Genomic DNA, 22440 nt, shown 5'->3' with positions numbered 1-22440 from the left:
AATTTTTATGATGGTACAGGGCTTATGCATGCCATTATTAAAAACATGTGTCATTGTAGATCTTTCTTTTACCTTTTATCTGATATGGATGATATGATATGATATTATATGAGGTGGATGATATGATCTGAGAGATCTAACAAAATCATACACACTCAATATGATGACTTTGGATGAAAATAAGAAATAGAAAAGGAAGTAGCATGGACTGAGATATATCTTTTGTTTGCATCATGAGGCCCAAGGACACTATGTCCATTTCCAACACCACAGTCTTCATGCCTTCTGAGTTCACACTAATAGGGATCCCGGGCCTAGAGTCTGTGCAGTGCTGGATTGGGATTCCATACTGTGCCATGTATCTCATGGCTGTGATTGGAAACTCCTTGCTTCTGATCATCATCACATCAGAACGCAGTTTCCATCAGCCCATGTACATTTTTCTAGGCATGCTGGGAGTCACAGACATTGCTCTCAGCACAAGCATTGTGCCCAAGATGCTTGGAATCTTCTGGTTTCATGTACCAGAGATACATTTTGATTGTTGCCTGCTTCAAATGTGGCTCATCCACACACTTCAGTGCACAGAGTCAGGCATCCTCCTGGCCATGGCCCTGGACTGCTATGTAGCCATCTGCTATCCACTCAGACACGCTGCCGTCTTCTCTCACCACTTAGTCACTCAGATAGCAGCTGTGGTAACACTCAGGGCTGCCATTCTTGTAGCACCATGCCTAGTACTGATAAAGCTTCGATTACAATTTTATCATACAACAGTCATCTCTCATTCCTACTGTGAACATATGGCTGTTGTGAAACTGGCTGCAGAAAATATCAGGGTCAGCAAAATCTATGGTTTGTTTGTGGCCTTCACTGTTGCCGGGCTTGACATTGTATTAATCACATTGTCCTACATACAGATATTCATCACAGTTTTCCGTTTGCCTCAGAAGGAGGCTAGGTTGAAAGCATTCAACACTTGTGTTGCTCACATCTGTGTTTTCCTCCAGTTCTACTTCCTTGGTTTCTTCTCCTTCTTTGCACATAGATTTGGTTCTCACATCCCTCCTTATATTCATATTCTCCTTTCTAGCACGTATCTGCTAGTCCCTCCATTTCTCAATCCACTTATTTATGGTGCAAAGACCAAGCATATCCGTGCCCATATGGTAAAAATATTTTGTTCAAAAAGTTTACTGTGAGAAAAAATTTTATGTTTACCTTTTTATGAATGGTAACACTATTTCCCAACGTGATAGAACCTCAGAGTCCTTGTTATTGGAAATGGTTTTTGTAAAAACAAGTTTTGCTCAAGTTTTCTATTTAATTTATTTTCTTTTTTCAATTTGCAAGCATGTTAGCTATTGGCTATTAACCCATGACAGTAGTCAATAGGATTGTGGATCCAAGACAGATAATGAGAAGGAGAAGCATAAAGGAGGAAAGAACTGAATGTTTCTCCTTTACATTTCTCTTTAATTTTTTTAGTACCTGCTTGAGTGTACTCTTGTAAACATCTAGCTCTGGAAAGATTCACAAATTGTGCATCTCTCAATGAATTTAGATAAGCCCAAGGCTCAGTGTTCTGCAGTATCCTGGTACTCAATTCATCTAGCTCTTGATTTTGTTTCTTTGTTGTCTGGGTCTTCTTTAAAAAATGGAGGAAGAATATGTTAACTGTTCTTATCAAAAAAAAAAAAAAAAAAAAACAAACAAACAGAAATTATACCTTTATGTTTGTAATGAGAAAATGAAGTCTAAAACTTTCAGTATTTTGCAGAGTCATTCATAAATTTATAGGCACAAAACTCATAAGCAGTAAACTCGTAAGCAGTAAAATTATTCCTCTTAATTAATTCAACAAGTGTTATCAAATTCCTAAGCCATAATAAATACTATGCTACAGAATAGTAGCATAGCGGTAAATTTGACACAGCGATCAATTTTCATGAGTTTGTAAACTTTGTATCCTTTTTATTTCCTAGTGAACAAGAGAGAAACAGAGACATGGCAATGAGAGAGAAGTGGTAATAGCATGCACAAATTAATCTCCAGATTTTGTAGGAAATTGAATATTTAGAAGACAAGAGTGCCAGACTCTCACTTTTTTGAGAAATGTCCAATCTTCATGGTAAGCTTTTGAATCTGACTCCCTTGGGTCCAGGTGTGAAAAATCACAACTGTGTGTTCTCCCAAGAGCAGGGAATAAGGAAACTCCAGGACAAATCATGAATGCCCTCACTCATTCAAGTGCTGAGATTTGAGCAGGAGATGGGGAAATGGTGGGTGGTAGAGATGGTAATCAGTAGTAGCAATAGAGACAAATACAATTTATACACCATGTCAGCTATTCATAACTTAGGAATACTTAGTGACTTTTTTCAACTTTAAGTTTTAGTACAACTCTGGGACAAGAGGGGAAAAAATAATCGAAGTTTACATTCTCTTCTTTGTGAAATAGATACTAAAATCAACCTTAAATTTATGGCCTAAAGTTTTTATCCTACCATAGCAAAGGAGGTTTTAGTAATTTGGGTGGCTATCCAGAATGGTTTTCAGTTAACAATAAGGGAAAGTGTACATTTGGGTAGGTAATTTGGGAATATTAATTAAAATTTAAAATGTGTAGAAGTTTTATGCCAGGCAACATGGAAGACTATAAATCAAATGTTGAAAATAGTTACAACTAAATGGGTGAGATTTGGAAAAAAAAATATTGTTTAAATTAATATTTCTGTAATCTGTGAAGTTTTTAGAATTAGGTACAATAATAAAATATACATACTGAACATGAGTATCATGATGGCTAAAGACAAAATGAGGTGGATTTTTCTGGGATAGTAAGAGGAAATTTAAGCAGAAAGTGATTAGAAAAAAATCGGATGTGATATTGTTTTCTAACCTAAATTGTACAACTTTGAGAATTAAGAAATGATTCTTAGATGCCTTACAATATACTTTTTTAGCATTCATACTTTCCTTTATACCATCTAAAACAAGTAATTATAAACCTCTTGAATATACACTTCCCAATAATAAAATTACCTACCAAAATATATATTTTTACAAACTATTTACTCACAACTTCACAACTGCTGGACTTTATCAAACTTTAAATCTTTAGCAGTCTGAGGGATGAAAAGATGAACTCTCAATGTTGATTAAATTTTTATTCGTCTATTAATAAGTTTGGGCATGTTTTCTGTTTGCTGAATGGGCAATATAATGAGGGGCAATTAAGAGTGGGAGTTGTACCACACAGCATTGTACACCTTATCTTTGACAAAGGAGGCAAGAATATACAATGGAATAAAGACAATTTCTTTAACAAGTAGTGCTGGGAAAACTGGTCAACCACTTGTAAAAGAATGAAACTAGAACACTTTCGAACATCATACATAAAAATAAACTCAAAATGGATTAAAGCTCTAAATGCAAGACCAGAAACTATAAAACTCCTAGAGGAAAACATAGGCAAAACACTCTCTGACATAAATCACAGCAGGATCCTCTATGACCCACCTCCCGAGTAATGGAAATAAAAGCAAAAATAAACAAATGGGACCTAGTTAATCTTAAAAACTTTTGCACAGTGAAGGAAACTATAAGCAAGGTGAAAAGACAGCCTTCAGAATGAGAGAAAATAATAGCAAACGAAGCAACTGGCAAAGCATTAATCTCAAAAATATACAAGCAGCTCATGTAGCTCAATACCAGAAAGATAAACTACACAATCAAAAAATGGGCCAAAGGACTAAACAGACATTTTCCAAAAAAGATATATGAATGGCTAACAAACACATGAAAAGATGCTCAACATTATTCATTATCAGAGAAATGCAAATCAAAGCCACAATGAGGTACCATCTCACGCTGGTCAGAATGGCTGCCATCAGAAAGTCTACAAATAAATGCTGGAGAGGGTGCTGAGAAAAGGGAACCTTCTTACACTGTTGGTGGGAATGCAAACTAGTATAGCCACTATGGAGAATGGTGTGGAGATTTCTTAAAAAAACTGGAAATAAAACTGCCATACAACCCAGCAATCCCACTGCTGGGCATATTACACCAAGGAAACCAGAATTGAAAGAGTCCCATGTACCCCTATGTTCATCGCAGCACTGTTTACAATAGTTAGAACGTGGAAGCAACCTAGATGTCCATCAGCAGATGACTGGATAAGAAAGCTGTGATACATATACACAATGGAATATTACTCAGCTATTAAAAAGAACACATTTGAATCAGTTCTAATGAGGTGGATGAAACTGGAGCCTATTATACAGAGTGAAGTAAATCAGAGAGTAAAACACCAATAGAGTATATTAATGCATATATGTAGAATTTAGAAAGAAGTAACAATGACCCTATATGCGAGACAGTAAAAGAGACATAGATATAAAGAACAGACTTTTGTACTCTGCGAGAGAAGGTGAAGGTGGGATGGTTTGAGAGAATACAACTAAAACATGTTCTATGTGAAACAGATCGCCAGTCCAGGTTCGATGCATGAGGCAGGGTGCTCAGGACCGGGGCACTGGGACGACCCTGAGGGATGGGGTGGGAGGGACGTGGGAGGGGTTTCAAGATGGGGGACACATGTGCAGACATGGCTGATTCATGTCAATGTGTGGTGAAAACCACTGCAATATTGTAAAGAATTAGCCTCCATTAAAGTAAATAAATAAATTTTAAAAAATGCTAAGATTGTGGCATCCAGTCCCATCAGTTCATGGCAAATGGAAGGGGAAAAGGCAGAAGCAGTGACAGATTTCCTTTTCTTGAGCTCTAAAACCACTGTGAATGGTGACTGCAGCCATGAAATTAGAAGACCATTGCTTCTTGGCAGGAAAGCTATGACAAACCTAAACAGTATATCAAAAACCAAAGACAGCACTTTGCCAACAAAGGTTCATACAGTCAAGGCTATGGTTTTCCAGGAGTCATGTATGGATGTAAGAGCCTGACAATGAGGCAGAGAGTCAAAGAATTGATGCTTTCAAACTGTAGTGCTGGAGAAGACTCTTGAGAGTCCCCTGGAAAGCAAGAAATTCAAACCAGTCAATTTTGAAGGAAATCAACACTGAATATTCTTTAGAAGGACTGAAACTGAAGCTGAAATTCCAATACTTGGGCCACCTTATGTGAACAGGTGACTCATTGGAAAAGACCCTGATGGTGGGAAAGATTGAAGGCAGAAGGAAAAGAGGGCAACAGAGGATGCAGATGGTGGGATGGCTTCACCAATTCAATGGAAATGAACTTGGGCCAGCTCTGGGAGATGGTGAGGGACAGGGAGGCCTGGCGTGCTGCAGTCCATGGGCTTGCAAAGAGTCGGACGCAACTTGGTCACTGAACAACAAAACAACTGTTATTCAAACAAATACACATTGATGCATCTTCCTTATTAAAAATTATATTATGTGGCCTATTCATGTTGATGTATGGTAAAAATCACCACACTATTGTAAAGTAATCATTCTATAATTAAAATAAATAAATTAACTAAAAAAAAAAAAAAGAGTGTGGATTCTAGAGGAGTAGTATTCAACCATTTTCACTCTAATACTCCCTAAATTTTTAAAACCAATTATGTATCAATTATCATATTTTAATGTTGACGTCTAATATTTTTCACCTTAACTCGAAATAGATTTTAAATATATTATTTTACAATATTTTGTTACATATGTGATTTAAATATATTTCTGCTAAGTCTTTGGATCTGCAATATATCTTTTCTGTATAAAAATGCTAAATGTGTACCAACTTTACAAAAATCAGTACTCATTATTGAAATCAGATTGACATTGTTAGAAAAAGTCCAAATTTACTTGTCAAACATGTTACTATGCCCTCCATATTTATGTTTGCTTTTAATTCTTAGAAAGAAGCAAAGAAGAGAATGAGAATGAGGAGAAGAGGGAAAAGAGGGTGGGGTGTGAGGGAAAGAAAGAAAGAAGGCAAGAAGGAGGTTAGTTCAAGAGCAGAGCTCTGCTGAAAGTCTGACACTCTCTACTGCACTTTACTAACCCTGCCGTCAGAGAAGACAGACATATTCTTGAAACAGTCTCTTGGCACAGAGAGAACATTATGTCAAAATTATGCTTTTCATCTCAATCTGAAATAATTAAAATACCTACTGGGGCAGAAACATTACAGAAATAAAAGAGACTAAATATGAAACGGTAGAGACTAGTGAAGACAGCAATGGAAGAGACCTTTCCCTGTACAAAAACGGCAGACGCTATGCAGTTCCAGCCAGATCTTAGCATTCAGGAATAATAGTCTTATGTTAATGTATTTTCAAAAAAATAACATATTTAAATTTTTAGGTCAATAAGAACAATACTGATATGATTATTTGAGTATATCTCCCACATACATTAACATTTTTATTCTTTTTGTGTAAATACTAAGCATGGAAATGCTGGGACACTTGTTATGTACAAGATTAACTTTTAAAACAAATTTCAAACTGCTCTTACTAATGGCCATACAATTTTATGCTCTCACCAGCTGTGTATGAGAGTTCTGGATGTTCCTCATCATCACCAATGATTGGCAGTATCAATCTTTAAATTTTCATCTATTGTAGTTGATGAGTAATTACATCTGATCACAATTTTAATTTGCATCCTCTAAAAGATAAAGATGCTGTGATTCTTTTCAAGTGCTTAAATGCCATATGTGTATTTTTGTGTGTCTATGTTAAGTAATTTAAAAATCTCTGTGATGTACTTTTAGAAATACTCCTAAATATTTCTTAATATATTAATATTTCTGGGCTTCCCTGGTTGCCCAGTGATAAAGAATCCACCTGCCAATGCATGAGATCTGGTTTGATCCCTGGGTGGGAAAGATCCCCTGGAGAAGGAAATGGCAACCCACTCCAGTATTCTTGTTTGGAAAATACCATGGACAGAGGAGCCTGGTGGGCTATAGTCCATGGAGTCACAAAGAGTTGGGCATGACTGAGCGCAGCACAGCTATCTAGCAAGGATGGATTTCTGGGTTTATATGCATTTTAGTTAGTTTTCTATTTCTAGCTTCTTCAATTATGATAATAATTGTAATTCTACAATATGCTCTCTTCTGTATTACAATACCATCTCATGAGGGGCAAAAATTTGAAGAGTTATTAAACAAAACCATTTTTAATGAATTTATCTTTTTAATTGTTGTGAATGTTTAAGCATATCCTGGATTAAAAAAAAAAATGACTATCTATGTATTTTGCTTCCCTGATAGCTCGTATGGTAAAGAATCTGCCTGTATTGCAGGAGATGCGAGTTCAATCCCTGGGTTGGGAAGACCCCCTGGAGAAGGGAATGGAACCTACTCCAGTATTCTTACCTGGAGAATTCCATGGACTGAGGAGCCTGAGGCTATGGTCCATGGGGTCACAAAGAGTCGGACACAACTGAGTGACTAATATATTCACATTCATGTATTTTGCAAATATTCAAATATTGCCTCCCAGTCTCTGGTTTTATCTTTCTACAGCATGTTAATCAATATTTTTTATTTTCATGAAATCTAATATTAATCAGTTTATACTCTTGTTTTATGTTTTTTGTACCTTTCTAAGAAATCTTTGCCTAGCATGATCAGAAAAATGTTGCTTTCTCCACGCAATTGTATAATTTTCGAACTTACATTTAGGTTTATAATCAATTTCAAGTTATTACTATTTGTTAAGAGGAAAATTAATTTTTAAAAATGACTCCCCTGTTGTTTAAATATTATTTGTGCAAATGACTATTCTCCATTGAATTATCTCAGCATTGTTTTTGAGAGTCAATTGATTTTTTAATATGGGTATTAATAACAACTTCATGTTTTATGGATTTTGGCACTTTAGCAGATTTTGGAGATACAAGTCGCTCAATGACTAGCTTTTTTTAAAATATGAGATGGACAGAAAATAGGTCTTAAGTCTTACTCTGCTGAAGGCCTAATTTGCAAGATTGATGTGTGCTTCATAATGAATACATGCCTACAATTTTGGTAAAAAAAAATTAAAATTGATGGCACTCTATATTAAAGAATATTGAATTACTTTTAAAATATAAACATGAAAAAAGAGAAAAAAGAAAGAAAGACAGTGAAAGCCAACAAACATAAGGATTGACACTCATGAATGTATTTCCAAATGCTAAAATAAAGAAAAAAACTTGTTATCCTTCTGGGAGTAAAATTAACTGGGGACAGTTTTTCAAAGAATATTCAGTTTTTCAAAGAATATTCAGCATGAACTGAAATCTGGATAAGATATGCAAGCCTTCTATAATGGGAACAGAGTAAAGAAAATGAAAAAAATTGTGTGGAATATTGTTCTAGTAGATGACATATTGGAGATCACGGAATTCTTTTGAGTAGATAAAATAACTGTTGTATTTGTATAGCTTGAGTGCCAGGACCCAGGAAATAGCATTGGGAGTCACCGAAATTTAAACACAATTATTAGAAGAGAACAGATGGGACACAAAATGGTAAATTAGGGAAAAAAACATAGGCTGAAAAGAAGTATAGATGTCAGTAAAATCTCTGAATTGGTTTCATTCAACATCATCAGTATAATGTTTCTGGAAAGAGAATTTAGATCTTTCACTTTTCATCACTATTTCTCATTCACCCTGAAATCCACTGTCAGTACTTTCCTCCAGCCCACAGAAAAGATTCGTCCTTAATTTGCCAACATATCCAAATTACATCAAGTATGTCTAAAGGTTAGTTACATATAATAAAGTCTAGAAACTGGGTAAAATACGTCAAAGAGAAAGGCATCATATGCATAAGACTTTCTTAGAATTTATTATTCGCACACATGATAAAAGTTATACTAATTCATCTCTCTGCATTTCCAAAAATTTGAAGAAATACTTTTCTTTATTAATAGAATGTGAAATGATTCCTTCATATATCTGACATACATAACAACTGCTTTAGAAGGAAGAGATGACCAACTGAAGGGAAGTTATAAATGGAAGGGTGGAAAAAATAGTCATGTGTTCAACCATTTACTCAGAACTCCAACTGGTCGGATTTAGAAATGTCCCCCACAGTTGATCACTCTGAGAAATTCGCCAAAACAAAATTACTGAATGTACAAAAATAGTCTCAATAAAGTACAAGTCAAAGGAGTGAGAGTGCAGGAAAGAAGTGCATAATAAAAGAACATTATGGATACAGATTTTTTTCTTCCCAAATTGTCTGATTGAAAGGAAGTATTCCAGGTTATTTATAAGTAGAATTCATTGTCAAAGAAACATGTCTATAGTAGTAGTAGACTTTCTGTTTGTTTTTTCCTTTGAGAAATGAGGAAGGAAGAAAAAGAACTCAGCTTATTAAATGAACACTGGTGTATATAAATATCTAATTTTATGCAAGAGAAAAAAAGAGCAAGGAGATATCTGTAAGTTGCAGCAATACTTCAGGGATATTAAGTGTGGATGAACCCAAGAGGACATAACTAAATTTGGTGGGTCCCTTGTGGTTTACCTGGTGGCTAATAAACCCATCATTTTATGTTTATAAATCCTCTTTCTCCACACATTTGTTAGAGAATGTTAAACTGATGTTTAGCAGCTTTCTTCTTCAAATCAAGCTGAATAAATTGATGCTTTGCCTCCAAGAAATACAGATATTGCCTTTGGTTTTATTAGAGAATGAATGCAAAAACATGATCTCAGACAAACTTACAGAAGATGGAGTATGTCAATTAGAGAGACAAGGGAAAAAACATGAAAGGCTGTCCCAGAGATATCTACTCACCACAGATGGCCCCAGCACCAAATGGATATGTGTGCCTAACATTGACTGGGTGGTGTTCCAGGGAGTCCAAATAGAATGAAGAGGGACTGAGAACACAGAACACACAGGAGTAAGCCAAGTCAGTGTGTTATAAATGTTGAGAGATGTCAATATGAAGAGCTGACAACACTTTTCAGATATCTGACAGAAGCAGAACGGGCACTCAACAATTAGCAAGTAAGTCTCACTGTCCCCAAGTTTACCTCTGTAATGCTTCATTGTCAGCTTTTTCAATAGTAATCACTTCCTCCAGTCAACTCTGCACTCAATTATGCACTTCCCACCTGCCAATCCACTATCTGTAATGATCGGATCATGCCCAAATATTGCTCCTACCACTTTAAATGCTGTGGATTTCCATTCTAATTCTGATTATGTTTCAGAAAGAACAACTTGACTATTGTTAGAGTAAAGCATGCATGGATTGATATAAAATTAGTCATTGGGGAGCAAACCTATGGATATCCAATTGTTTATTATAATGACTAGTCTATCATAAATATATGTCAACTGATACAAGTTATAGCATTAAAGTGACCTCTTGAGTCTTCCATTTGTGGTTTGGCAGCAGGAACCACAGCTGCTTCCTGCATTACTGCCCCATTTGTTGACATTGAGTGTAGGGTTAACTGATCATTAGTTTACTCACATGAAACATCTTTATTGGAGAGTCTATGAAAGAATGAAAAAAAAAACTAACCCTATTTTCATAAACTTACAAACATTTTTCTAATGTTCAGTTTGATAAATTCTTGATTTAAAATATGTAGTGCTTAACAGGAAATAATTTTGATCATATTAGCAACTTTGATATAATGGGTAAGATCTGAAGTTTTAAAAAATATCATTTGTCAGTGAATTGAATAATGATTACATTTTTTCACTTGCTTTAAATTTCTCTTCTTAAACATTCCTGAAATCCTGAGGTGAGCTTTCTGTCTCCTGTGTGTAGTTCTATGTTGGACATCTTTTTTTTTTTTCTTTCATCTTTAAAGGAGCATATATTTCCATCCCTTCATTTTCTATTGAATTTTATGCCTGGAAAAGTGGCTCAGAAAAAATGGCTCAAGTGTTCCAGACTATTTTGCATTATGAGCTTAAATTAGTCAAATCTCATGCTAATGACAGCTTTGAAAGGTTTAAACGCAAGCGAGAAGACTCTGTTAAACTTACACTTACCCATGTTCTTATATCCATAGATCATTAAGACTGAGTCCTCTTACGTCTCTATTCAGTTGCTACTGTGTCTCTTGTTTCCTAAAGGTCCCTCCACTCTATTTGTTTTGTATGTATATTCAGTAATGTATTTTATTCATTTTAAAAACAAAAACAGTTATTTCATCTATGGGAAATATGGGCAAATCTAATAGTTTTATTAGAAATGTAAAAGGTGGCAAGAAACTTGGGATTTGAGTGATGTTTTCTAAAACTCTTCCTTCACATTCCTCTGAAAGATATCTAGTCTTCAATAGAGATACGTAATATAGATCACTACATAAACAAATATATTTTCATTTCAGGTGACAAGCTTATGGAGGTCTATTCTCTTTTTTGGATAGCATTCTGCACTAGTAATGGTCAATTCTGAGTTTTGACCAGTCCAAACTGACTGTTTTAGACTGAGAAACAACAGAATAACAGAGCACTAAAGCAGAAATTGGAATGTGGAATATGGAGCGAACTATCAACCTCTGCCTAAAATGTAACTGCCAACAAAACAAACAAGCGTACTATTTTTGTCCACAGGTCTGAAGTGAAATAACAGATGAGTCAGTAGTTGATCCCCTTATTCGGGAATTTGACTGGTTCTGTCTAATGCAGTGGCAAATCATAGTTTTAGGGCTTGCGGGTGTCTGTCTTTAAAAAATGATGTGTCATTATGGATCTTTCTTTTACCTCCTATATTTGAATGAGATGGATGACATGATCTTAGTGTTCTAGCAAGAATCATGCATTCAATATTGTGGCTTTGGATGCAAATGGGAATTAAAAAAGGAAGCAGCACTGACTGAGGAATTCTTTTGTTTGCATCAGGAGACCCTAGGATACTATGTCCATTTCCAACATCACAGTCTTCATGCCTTCTATGTTCACGCTAATAGGGATCCCAGGCCTAGAGTCTGTGCAATGTTGGATTGGGATTCCATTCTGTATTATGTATCTCATTGCTATGATTGGAAATTCTTTGCTTCTGATCATCATCACGTTGGAGCCCAGCCTCCATGAGCCCATGTACATTTTCCTAGGCATGCTAGGGGTAACTGATATTGCACTTCTTACCAGTGTTGTGCCCAAGATGCTTGGAGTCTTCTGGTTTCATATGCCAGAGATATATTTTGATTCCTGCTTGCTTCAAATGTGGCTCATTCACACGTTTCAGGGCATAGAATCAGGCATCTTGCTGGCTATGGCCCTGGACCGCTATGTAGCCATCTGTTATCCACTCAGACATGCTGCCATCTTCACTCCCCACCTCATTTCTCAAATAGCAAGTGCAGTAACACTCAGGGCTGCCATTCTCGTAGCCCCTTGCCTAGTACTGATAAAATTCCGATTGCAATTTTACCACAAAACAGTCATCTCCCACTCCTACTGTGAGCATATGGCCATTGTGAAACTGGCTGCAGGAAATATCCGGGTGAACAAAATCTATGGTTTATTCGTGGCTTTCAACATTGCAGTGTTTGATCTCTCTTTCATTACATTGTCCTATGTACAGATATTTATCACAGTTTTTCGTTTGCCCCAGAAGGAGGCCAGGTTGAAAGCATTCAACACTTGTATCGCTCACATCTGTGTCTTCCTCCAGTTCTACTTCCTTGCCTTCTTCTCCTTCTTTGCACATAGGTTTGGTTCTCACATCCCCGCTTTTATCCATATTCTCATTTCTAGCATTTACTTGCTCATCCCTCCATTTCTCAATCCACTTGTCTATGGTGCAAAGACCAAGCAGATCCGTATGCAAATGGTAAAAATGTTCAGTTCGGAAAATTCACGATAAATAATACTTTGCTGTTTAACTTTTTATAAATGGTAACAATATTTCACAACATGATAAAACAACATGCAATTTGAGATTCTTGAATTTTCTGTTTGTTATATTTGTTGTTTTTAATCTGCCATCATGATAGCTGGTTTTAGGATCCTATTGAGTGGGTTAGTGAGTGACTGAAGTCGCTCAGTCATGTGTGACTCTTCGTGACCTGGTGGACTGTAGCCTACCAGGCTCCTCCTTCCATGGGATTCTCCAGGCAAGAATACTCAAGGTGGGTACCATTTCCTTCTCCAGGGGATCTTCCCAACCCAGGGATCGAACCCGGGTCTCCCGCATTGGAGGCAGACGCTTTTAACCTCTGAGTCACCGGGGAATCCTATTAGCACATGTCAATTCTCTGTTAATAGGATTGTGGACTCTACCTGGGTAATGAGAGCAAGAATCATAAAAGAGGGAAATTGTGAGCATATATCTTTCCCTTTACTTGCAGAAATGGTGATATAATGAACAATTCTGAAAGGGGCTTCTAGGTGCAAGTAATGTATTCTTCAACTGGGTGGTTACATTTTTATGCCTACTTTGTGAAAAATTATTTAAGCTGTACAACATATTTCTGTGCATATATCAGACTTCAACACAAGCTTTAAAAATATTAAGTCAATGAATTTTCAGAAATGAAACAAAACAAAGGAGAAAATTTATCAAGTCAAAGAAATTGCTATGGGTTAAAAAGTCTAAAATGACTTGAATATTAAACGCACTGTGTATCTGAATTGAATTTGGAGCAAGAAAATAAAGGTATAGAAGTCTTTTAACTATTTTCAAACTTAGAATATGGACTAATATTTAGGTTGTAGTATATATTTAGTGCAAAATGTCCTGATATTGGCTATAACTAACTATAGTTATACAATAGATTATCCTCTTCCTAGGGAAATATATAACAAAATCGTTAGGTGTAAAGGGATATTATGTCTCTTGTTGACTCAAAAACACTTCAGAAAAATAATCTATCCAATTATCTACCTATCAGTCCATCTATCTAGGAATATGTTGAGTGATAAAGAAAAACGGGGCAAAGGGAAAAATCATTTGTGACGCTGGGTAAATTGTATAAGGGAGATTATTGTACTATTCTTGAAAAATATTGCACATCAAGATCAATTGTATTTTTCTCAAGTACTTTTGAAAAATATTCTCAATTTAGAAATGGTTACCATTATTTACTCACTCAACCAAGCCAGAAATGTCATTTGCTTTTGCTGTTGTCCTCAGTTCAAAATGTACAGATCTCTGCTGGGAGCCGTTATGGGAGATCCCGCCCGTGACGAGGTCACGAAGAAAGTACCAGACAGGCAAGGCCGTCCGGGACCCCATCCATGACGAGGTCACGAGGAGAAAACCTGACAGGCAAGGCCGTCTAGGACAAGGGAGCCTTCAGGTTGGCCTCGGCCTCTACCCCACCCTGTATCCTCCCCCCTTTTCTGCTGTTGTTCTTGTTCGCCTGCTGCGGATTCTTGTGTTGCCTGCCAGGAGCTCTCCTGCTCCCCTTTCACTGAATAAAGACCAACTTAAAACCCTAACTAATAAATCTCCTGGACGCTGGTACCCTATGAAGGGGCCAGGGATGAAGGAAATGCTTTAATTCAAACCCTTTTGCTGGCATTCTGGCTTGATTGATAAATGTGTGCTGTCATTGCAAAAACTGCTCTTGATTGTTCTAAACATCCTAAGCACAGTACACTAACAAAAGAAACTATTAAGCATAGGCCCCTTCACGGGGTGAGAAAAGCTCCACAAATATAATAGCCATAAATGTGCCTAATATAAAATAGTTTAGATAGAGATTAGCTGGCGACTTCTTGCAGGTAGTTCGCTTTTACACTAAGAGCCTGTTTTGTGCCATATCTGCTGTTTCTGCAGTCCTTCGCATTTCTGTTCTGTAAAAATGTAATCCTATATAGTTCCCATAGAGATGATGCCTATTTTCAAAAAATAGATTAATTATAAGAAAAACAGGGTCGGCTACTGAAGTTGCTTAAGTTACACCTGGTGCAAGCCATAAAATGTTAGCAGGCCTGAAGGCCAAATGATAAGAAAGACTCTTGTGAACGAAAAGTATGTGGGTGACATCCTGTTTCTGTTAAAGGTCAAGTTGCTCTAATGTTTTGAGATGACCTGTGTGTAAGTGATATGCACTTCCCCCCAAAAAATGTTGTTAAGTGTATAAAGGGGCCGTGCAAAAATAAACTTCAGACTTTGTCTGTCTCTCTCATTCGCCAACGCGGTTCATCCTGAGGGTTCCCCTGGATCCTGCTGGGGCTAGACCCCGGCAGGTCTCAGTGATTATTTTGAAAATAAATTCTCAAATAAATTACCTTCTCTTTATTGTGTGAGCGTGTTCACTTGTGTCCAACTATTTGCAACCCCCTAGACTGTGGTCTACTAGTTTCCTCTTTCCGTGAAAGTCTCCAGGTGAGCATATGAGTGGGTAGCCATTTCTTCCTCCAGGGGATCTTATTCCATTTTCCAACCTTACATAAGAGCTTATAAAGAATAAAGTAATATATTTTTCACCTTTTATTTGCTGGCATTTTTCATACAAATGCTGTGGAGTTTTCAACAGAAAGTACTTGAAAATCTGTATCTCATTCCTGATCTTATGTATATCAACATATGTAGTTTTTTACCTGCTGAATGCTCTCCTGCTTTTAGAACTTAGGCATTTTCTTTAGGGAATTTAGACCATTTTCTTTTCTGTCTCTGTCCCTTCTAATAGCTCTCATAGCATGTATCACAATATTTTCTCTGTATGTAACTTCTTTTTTCATATAGATCTCATGTGTAAGGTATATGTATACTCCTGACCTACACATACATAACACATTTTAAGTATAAATAAATACATATTGCTGAGCATTTAGAAAATGAATGCACAAAAATTCTACCACAAATTTCATAATGAGAATTTATTTTCACAGTAAGATAATCTGCATAGTTTCCTAAAGAGGACAAAGCCTTCTCAGGTGGCACAGTGGTAAAGAATGCCCCTGGCAGTGCAAGAGATACAAGAGATGCAGGTTCAATCCCTGGGTCAGGGAGATTCCCTGGAGTAGGAAACATCGACCCATGCCAGTATTATTTCCTGGAAAATTCCATGGTAAGAGGAGCTAGGCAGTCTACAGTCCAATGGGATGCAAAGAGTAGGATGTGACTGAATGAATGAAGAGGCATGCACTGAAAAACATGTGGAAGAAGAGGTGTTCCAAACCCAAATAATTTAATCATATAATAGTTTCATAGTAATAGAATAATTATTCCTACTCTTAAATTATCTTTCATTGCTACCCTTTAGAACAGTTTAAAGTTTACCACAAAAATAGGTAAAAAGTCAGAGTTCCCATATAACCTTTCTCCCGGAATAAATATTTAACAATACATTTGAGCTTAGCTGCCTTTTTGATCATCAGTTCATGTCACCACACTTATTTGATGTATCCTAAATTTAAAAGCATGCATCTAGTAATTTTTCTAGTATGTTCTTTCTATAATATACTGATTCAAAAAATTTTTTTAATTCATTGAGATACAATTTACATACCATGTAACTCACCTTTTAAAGAGTATAAATTTCTGGTTTTTTATATGCTCAAAAAATTGCACAACCAACACTACTATCCATCCCAGAACATTTTCACCATCTTAATAAAGATATTCCACTCTCCTTAGCAGCTACTTCTCATTCTCCTGCCCCATTACAGGGCAACCACTCATTGACTTTCTGTGTCTGTGATTTTACTACCCTGGGCATCTCATATAAGTGGAATGAAACAATATTTGGCCTTCTGTGTCTGGCTTTCTTCTTAGAAAGAGTAATGAATAAGAAAAGATAAGAAATAAAGATAAGAAAGATATCTACCTATCAATTAATGTTCAGTTCTATCAAGATAATTAAAGATAAGAAACAAAGAATAATACTAAGAAAACATTTAGAATAATGTTCTCAAGGTTCCTTTGTGTTGTACATAAATAAGCATGTCATTTACCTTTTTGTTTGAATGATATTCTATTGTATGATGTACCTGAATATGCTCTTGCATCAAGTAAGCAGATGTCTGGCCAAATAAGCTTTTCCATGATCCTTCTCTCTCTGAATGGTATGGATTGCCATCTTTGTTCAGACAGTTCCATAAAAATTATATGCATGTTCAGACCCTTCTCATTTTTAGTTTTCATATTTCATTTAATCATATTTCTTATTTGATGAGTTTTACTAGCCATCTGTAGTAAAGCTATTTGACTTCACTTTCTAACTGGTTATGTCTTTAAATTGTTTTTACTGTTTGTTTGTTTTTGTAAACATTGGGAGATAAGTGCCTTTTCTGAAAATCTGCTCTGTTTCCTATTTTATTTCACAAAGGTATGCATTTCTATTAAAAATGCTTTGGAAAAGTTCTTATTGATATTCAGGGTGCAAAGGAACTATAATACATGTGTCACAAAACAAAAAAAACAATCACATCATGTAGAAAACATATTTTCCCCCACTGTACTAACAGATTTTAGCTAAGTAAATATATATGCTTCTAACATTCTACAGCATTAGGATGGCTTCAGGTTCAAACATTTTCTGCATATTTTCAAAAAGTATATACGGAGTCATACAATAGGCTTATATTGGCCATTGCAATATATATAAAGAGTAATGTATAGACTTCAGAATCTGTGGTCCTCACCTCCACCTGCTTCATGTACTATCTGAAAAGTAGTAATCTTGATTTTCCTGAAAATATTTCATTTAATCATGGGTTCACCTGTTACTTCAGTGGGCTATTGGCACTCTGATAAGTACAGGTTTTGTGTCTTATTTTTCTGGTGCAGATGCTCAGCTAAAGCTGATTTCAATCTGAACCACTGAGCGCCCAATGGCGAAGGCATGCACACACTCTGATCCAGGCTGAGCTGGTTTTCTTGTTATCTGCTCACAATCCTATACCATTGCTTTTTCTGAAAGTGGAAGCTGCTCAGTTGTGTCTGACTCTGCGACCCCAAGAGCTGTAAGCCCACCAGGCTCCTCTGTCCATGGGATTCTCCAGGCCAGGATACTGGAGTGGGTTGCCATTCCCTTCTCCAGGGGATCTTCCAGACCCGGGGATCGAAATCAGGTCTCCTGCTTTGCAGGCAGATTCTGTACAGTCTGAGCCACCAGAGAAGCCCACCGCTTTTTCTAGGATGATGATAATTTTATGGCCATTTAATAAGAGGGTGAAGTCAGAGAGTCTTTTAATTCAAAAGGGACAGGACTAATGAATAGTGCCTAACCCAAGGATACAGGACAAAACCAGTGTGACTTCAAGTATGATCGTCTGGTAATCCAGGGTTATTAGCCACACTCTTTTGTTCTTTTCAGCGAATCAAAGTTTATTTCTTTCTCTTCTTGATACTGAAGCTTAAAAACACAATTGTGAGGTACAAACCTTTCTTTCAACCAAGTCAATAACTCTCAGAAATCGATATAAATTTTAGACACTAAAATTTTTCAAAATACACACCATCCTTTCATAATAATTCTGAACATAACTGGGCTAATTTGGTGAGATCTGGTTTGGATATGGTATAGATTTGTGTCCCAAAGTTTACATAGAAGAAGCTCAGAAAATGTTTGGTAACTGAGGCTCTGAGGTGAATATTCCCAGGTCAGCGCCAACCATGGGACTAAACAAGAAGTCAGTGCTTCTCTGACTAAAATTAAACTACAAAAATATATATTTTTTACTTCTCTGTCAGCATGTCTTGGCTGATTATTTTGAACATTTCAAGATGTTTGTTTTACCTTTATTGTGTCATTATTTTTGTAAATGAGTATCACTGACTTGTTCTGTGATGTCTTGAAGCACTGTCCTCTTAGGAATTTTAGGCAGGAGGTTCATTTTGGTTCCTAGTCCTAAAGTGAAACCAAAGTTTCAGAATTTTTTTAGATGCAGAACCAGCTATTAGAGATAAATCTTACATGCTCTAAATGATAGTGTGCCTTCTTTTTCATTCCTGTCTCCAGTGACCCTGAAAGCTCACCAGGGATTGGTGAAAACCAATCCCCAGGTGCATCCTCTAGTATAAAGCATTCACTCTTCACTATCTGAAATGTCAGAAAATTTTCTGCTTTATATTTTCTATTTGTCTTACCACAGATGAACCCTGGTAAGTCTTTGGGTTTGGGATTCTGCACTGAGTGTGGGAAATTGGAGGATTGGTTTCAAAAAGAATGTATATGTCATACAATCCAATATAATCCCAGGATGTAAAAAGCAAAAAGAGAAAACGTAATATGGTCTTACAGTAGCTGAGTGTTTAGTCACCAGAGAGATGTGTCTCATGCTTTTCACGACATTTCTGAATCACTTAAGCCACACCTGTTAACAAATTTTAAGATGAGGTTGAGAAAAGAATGATATTTAGAGATTGGTCTGTGATGAAGATTAATGGAAAACTTATTTGTTAAAAGGTCAGGAAATTATACATGTTTACTTCCCTGATAGCTCAGTTGGTAAAGAATTTGCCTGCAATGCAGGAGATCCCGGTCCAATTCTTGGGTTGGGAACACATGCTGGAGAAGGGATAGGTTACCCACTACAGTATTCTTGGGCTGCCCTTGTGGCTTAACTGGTAAAGAATCCACCTGCAATGCGGGAGACCTGGGTTCAATCCCTTGGTTGGAATGATCCCCTAGAGAAGGGAAAGGCTACCCACTCCAGTATTCTGATGTGGAGAATTCCATGAACTGTATAGTCCATGGGGTCACAAAGAATCAGACACGACTGAGCGACTTTCACTTTCACATTCACACCGGAAAAAATGGAGGAAAAACCTGCCCTTCAAGTAATTCAGTAGAAACACTTATTCAGATAAAGTGTTCATTAAATATCACAAGTTATTTGTGAGAAGATAAATGTCCATTGGTTAATAACTGGCATTTATTGACAGATCAATACCTTTTATGTTTCCTTCCAACTATTTAGATGGATTTTGTCAATAATAATCAAAGTCACATGGTAATTAGTTTCTATCTATGAACATTGTTTTAGAAGTAAAGAAATTGATACAATTCAAAGTTTTATAACTGGGTGCAGAGAAGGCAAACCTAAGTAGTAGCATCCAGATTTTAAACTCTCTTGGCTGACTGCAGATCCTGGGCAATTAACTGCCATGACCCATGGCTAATATATATCATTGGATTGCAGATTTATGACTTCAAAAAGAAATTAAGAGGGAAGCCATTTAAACCTCATTATAAAGAATATCTATTTGACATTTGGAGCTGTCCTGAAATGTGGCATGCTATCTCAGAAACAAACAGTCCTCCACATTCATGAGGACTTGAGGCAGCGATTGGCAGGTGAATGTCAGAGAGTTCATAGAGGAAAGATTCCTGACATTGTAGAAAGTGCGGAGATAGAACCCTGAATTCCTTAAATGTTTTAGATCTTTAAATTCAGCTGATTAAAATTGGAGTTGTAACACTAATAATTCATGGTTTATGCTGTAAAGATGATCCATGTATATTTACCCTGGTTTAGGAATTTCAAGAGCTTAAGATGCCTTTCCTCAGTCTTCTAAACTACTTACATTTGTATACACAGAGTTCTTTGCAGCTTTTCTTTTGTCATTTATAGCTGAAATTCTCAAGGAAAAAGCTCCTTTAGCCTCATCTCTCCTTAATTTCTGCTACATAAAGTCAATGAATCTCACAGATTTTTAATTCCTAGTTTTTCTTTTGCTATACCATAATACTTCATAATGCAATGTGTGGACTATCACAAGATTCATTCTGACTGGGTCTCTTTACACTTAGCTGCCACATCTTACATGCCATTCATCAAACTGCTGACAGAGTGAATTCTTTACCTTCAAAAGAAAGTGTCCTTCCACCAAAAGTATAAAATCATTTGGATTCAAACATTTGATATCATTTCCTTTTATTAGCCATCATTTCTGCTTATGAAATGTTTTGTATATGAAAAATATTTATATTGAGAAGATGTCACCATATCTCCCATGCTCTTGTGATTTTTGTACAAACTATTTTCTGTTACTCTGCCTGTCTCAGTCTCTTTTATCTGGTAATTTCTACCAAAAAATGATTCCCCTTCATAGGCAATTTGTTCTGCCCATTTTGATTAAAAGTACATAATCATTCATTCTTATTCACTGAAAAGTGCTTTTTCTGTATAACTGTATAACAATGTTTAGCAACCAGGGTGATCTGTTTTTCCCTACACATCTATGGGCTATTTGGTGATATCTGAATACCTTTTTAGTGCCAAGATGAGAAAGAGCTACTGACATCTAATGTGTAAGAAACAGGGATGTTGTAAACCTCTACAACGCAGAGAATTACCCCCAAACAAAAATTTATCTGACCTATACTGTGGTGGGCTCCCCTGGAGGCTCAGTGGTAAAGACTGCCTGTAATGTGGGAGACCTAGGCTCAGCCCCTGGGTCGGGAAGATCCAACCCCCTGGAGAAGCCAATGGCAACCCACTCCAGTATTCTTCCCTGGGAAATCCAGTAGACAGAGGAGCCTAGGGGGCCATAGTCTATGAGGTCACAAGGAGTCTGACACTACTTAGCAACTAAACAATGTACCATGCTTAGGAAACACTGTCCAAAGAAAACTGTCATTAGGACTCATAGAGTTAGAGTCAATGAAAAAGTTAATCTAAGAAACAAATCTAGAATTTTATTTGGGTCTAATTGAAGATTAGAATCCAGGAACAACATCTCAGAAAAATCTGTGGACTGTTCCCCCTATTATATATGAAAGCATAGTTACATAAATTTTAGGGCATAGAAAGGTGTACTTTGAATGATGATTATTGAGAGTTTATATTCTGGATCTCCAAGAACAACGTGGTGGGTCATTGCAACCCCTTATAAGGTGAAGAGGGACTGTTACCTTTTAAGGAGCTGTGGTGTCAGGAGAATGTCTTTCTAATGAAGCAGGTATTTCTGCCCATGGGTTAGTTTGGTCTGATGCTTAAGACAGATAAACATTGCAATCTAGGGGGAGAGAAGAGGTCAAAGGGCAGAGAAAATGATTTCATGTTTAAATTATTTGTCTTCTCCATAAAACAAGAATTTTCTTTCTCAAAAGGAATATAAAACTATCATCTGGAAAGATAACTGCATTTTTCATAAGCGATATTGTCTTTTACACTGAAGGCACACTGTTGTATTTCGGTATCTGCTCATTTGTTTACTGCTCTCTTCTCTTTTGCTCACCTTTCTCCAATTATTCACAGTATTAACTTATCTAGAGCTATGGCTTCCATATTTTATGGATTCTCTAGGTCAAATATTCCTTATACAGCCATGTTAAATCTCTCAAATATTCTGTATAAAGAGAGTAGTATATATTTTTGAGTCAAATCACAGGGATTGTTAGCAAGTATGTGGATAAGATGACGTTCCAAGTCGGGTTCTATGCCAGACAAGTAGCGTCTGACAAACATGTACTATAATGTATGTAGTAAAACTATTTAGTAAGTTAAGAAGCTAACCTAAGAGTTGTCTTCTTTTAGATCCTGAGAGGAACAATCTCATCGAAATCTTTAGTGTATTTTAATACAATC

At 36.4% G+C, this 22440-nt stretch overlaps 2 protein-coding genes across 2 annotated transcripts; both read left to right on the top strand.

Moving 5' to 3' along the window:
• The first annotated feature begins 251 nt into the window (after nucleotides 1-251).
• On the top strand, nucleotides 252-1202 carry LOC136175007 (olfactory receptor 52A1-like). Its single transcript, XM_065945299.1, has one exon. The coding sequence runs from the start codon at nucleotides 252-254 to the stop codon at nucleotides 1200-1202; it is 951 nt and encodes a 316-aa protein (XP_065801371.1).
• A 10664-nt stretch (nucleotides 1203-11866) lies between these two features.
• Nucleotides 11867-12817, top strand: LOC136175828 (olfactory receptor 52A1-like). The gene has a single exon (XM_065946036.1). The coding sequence runs from the start codon at nucleotides 11867-11869 to the stop codon at nucleotides 12815-12817; it is 951 nt and encodes a 316-aa protein (XP_065802108.1).
• Nucleotides 12818-22440: the final 9623 nt, after the last annotated feature.

The sequence above is a fragment of the Muntiacus reevesi genome, chromosome 9, assembly GCF_963930625.1.
Source record: "Muntiacus reevesi chromosome 9, mMunRee1.1, whole genome shotgun sequence".
Classification (NCBI taxonomy): Eukaryota; Metazoa; Chordata; class Mammalia; order Artiodactyla; family Cervidae; genus Muntiacus; species Muntiacus reevesi.
This window is presented reverse-complemented; position numbering and strand designations above follow the sequence as displayed.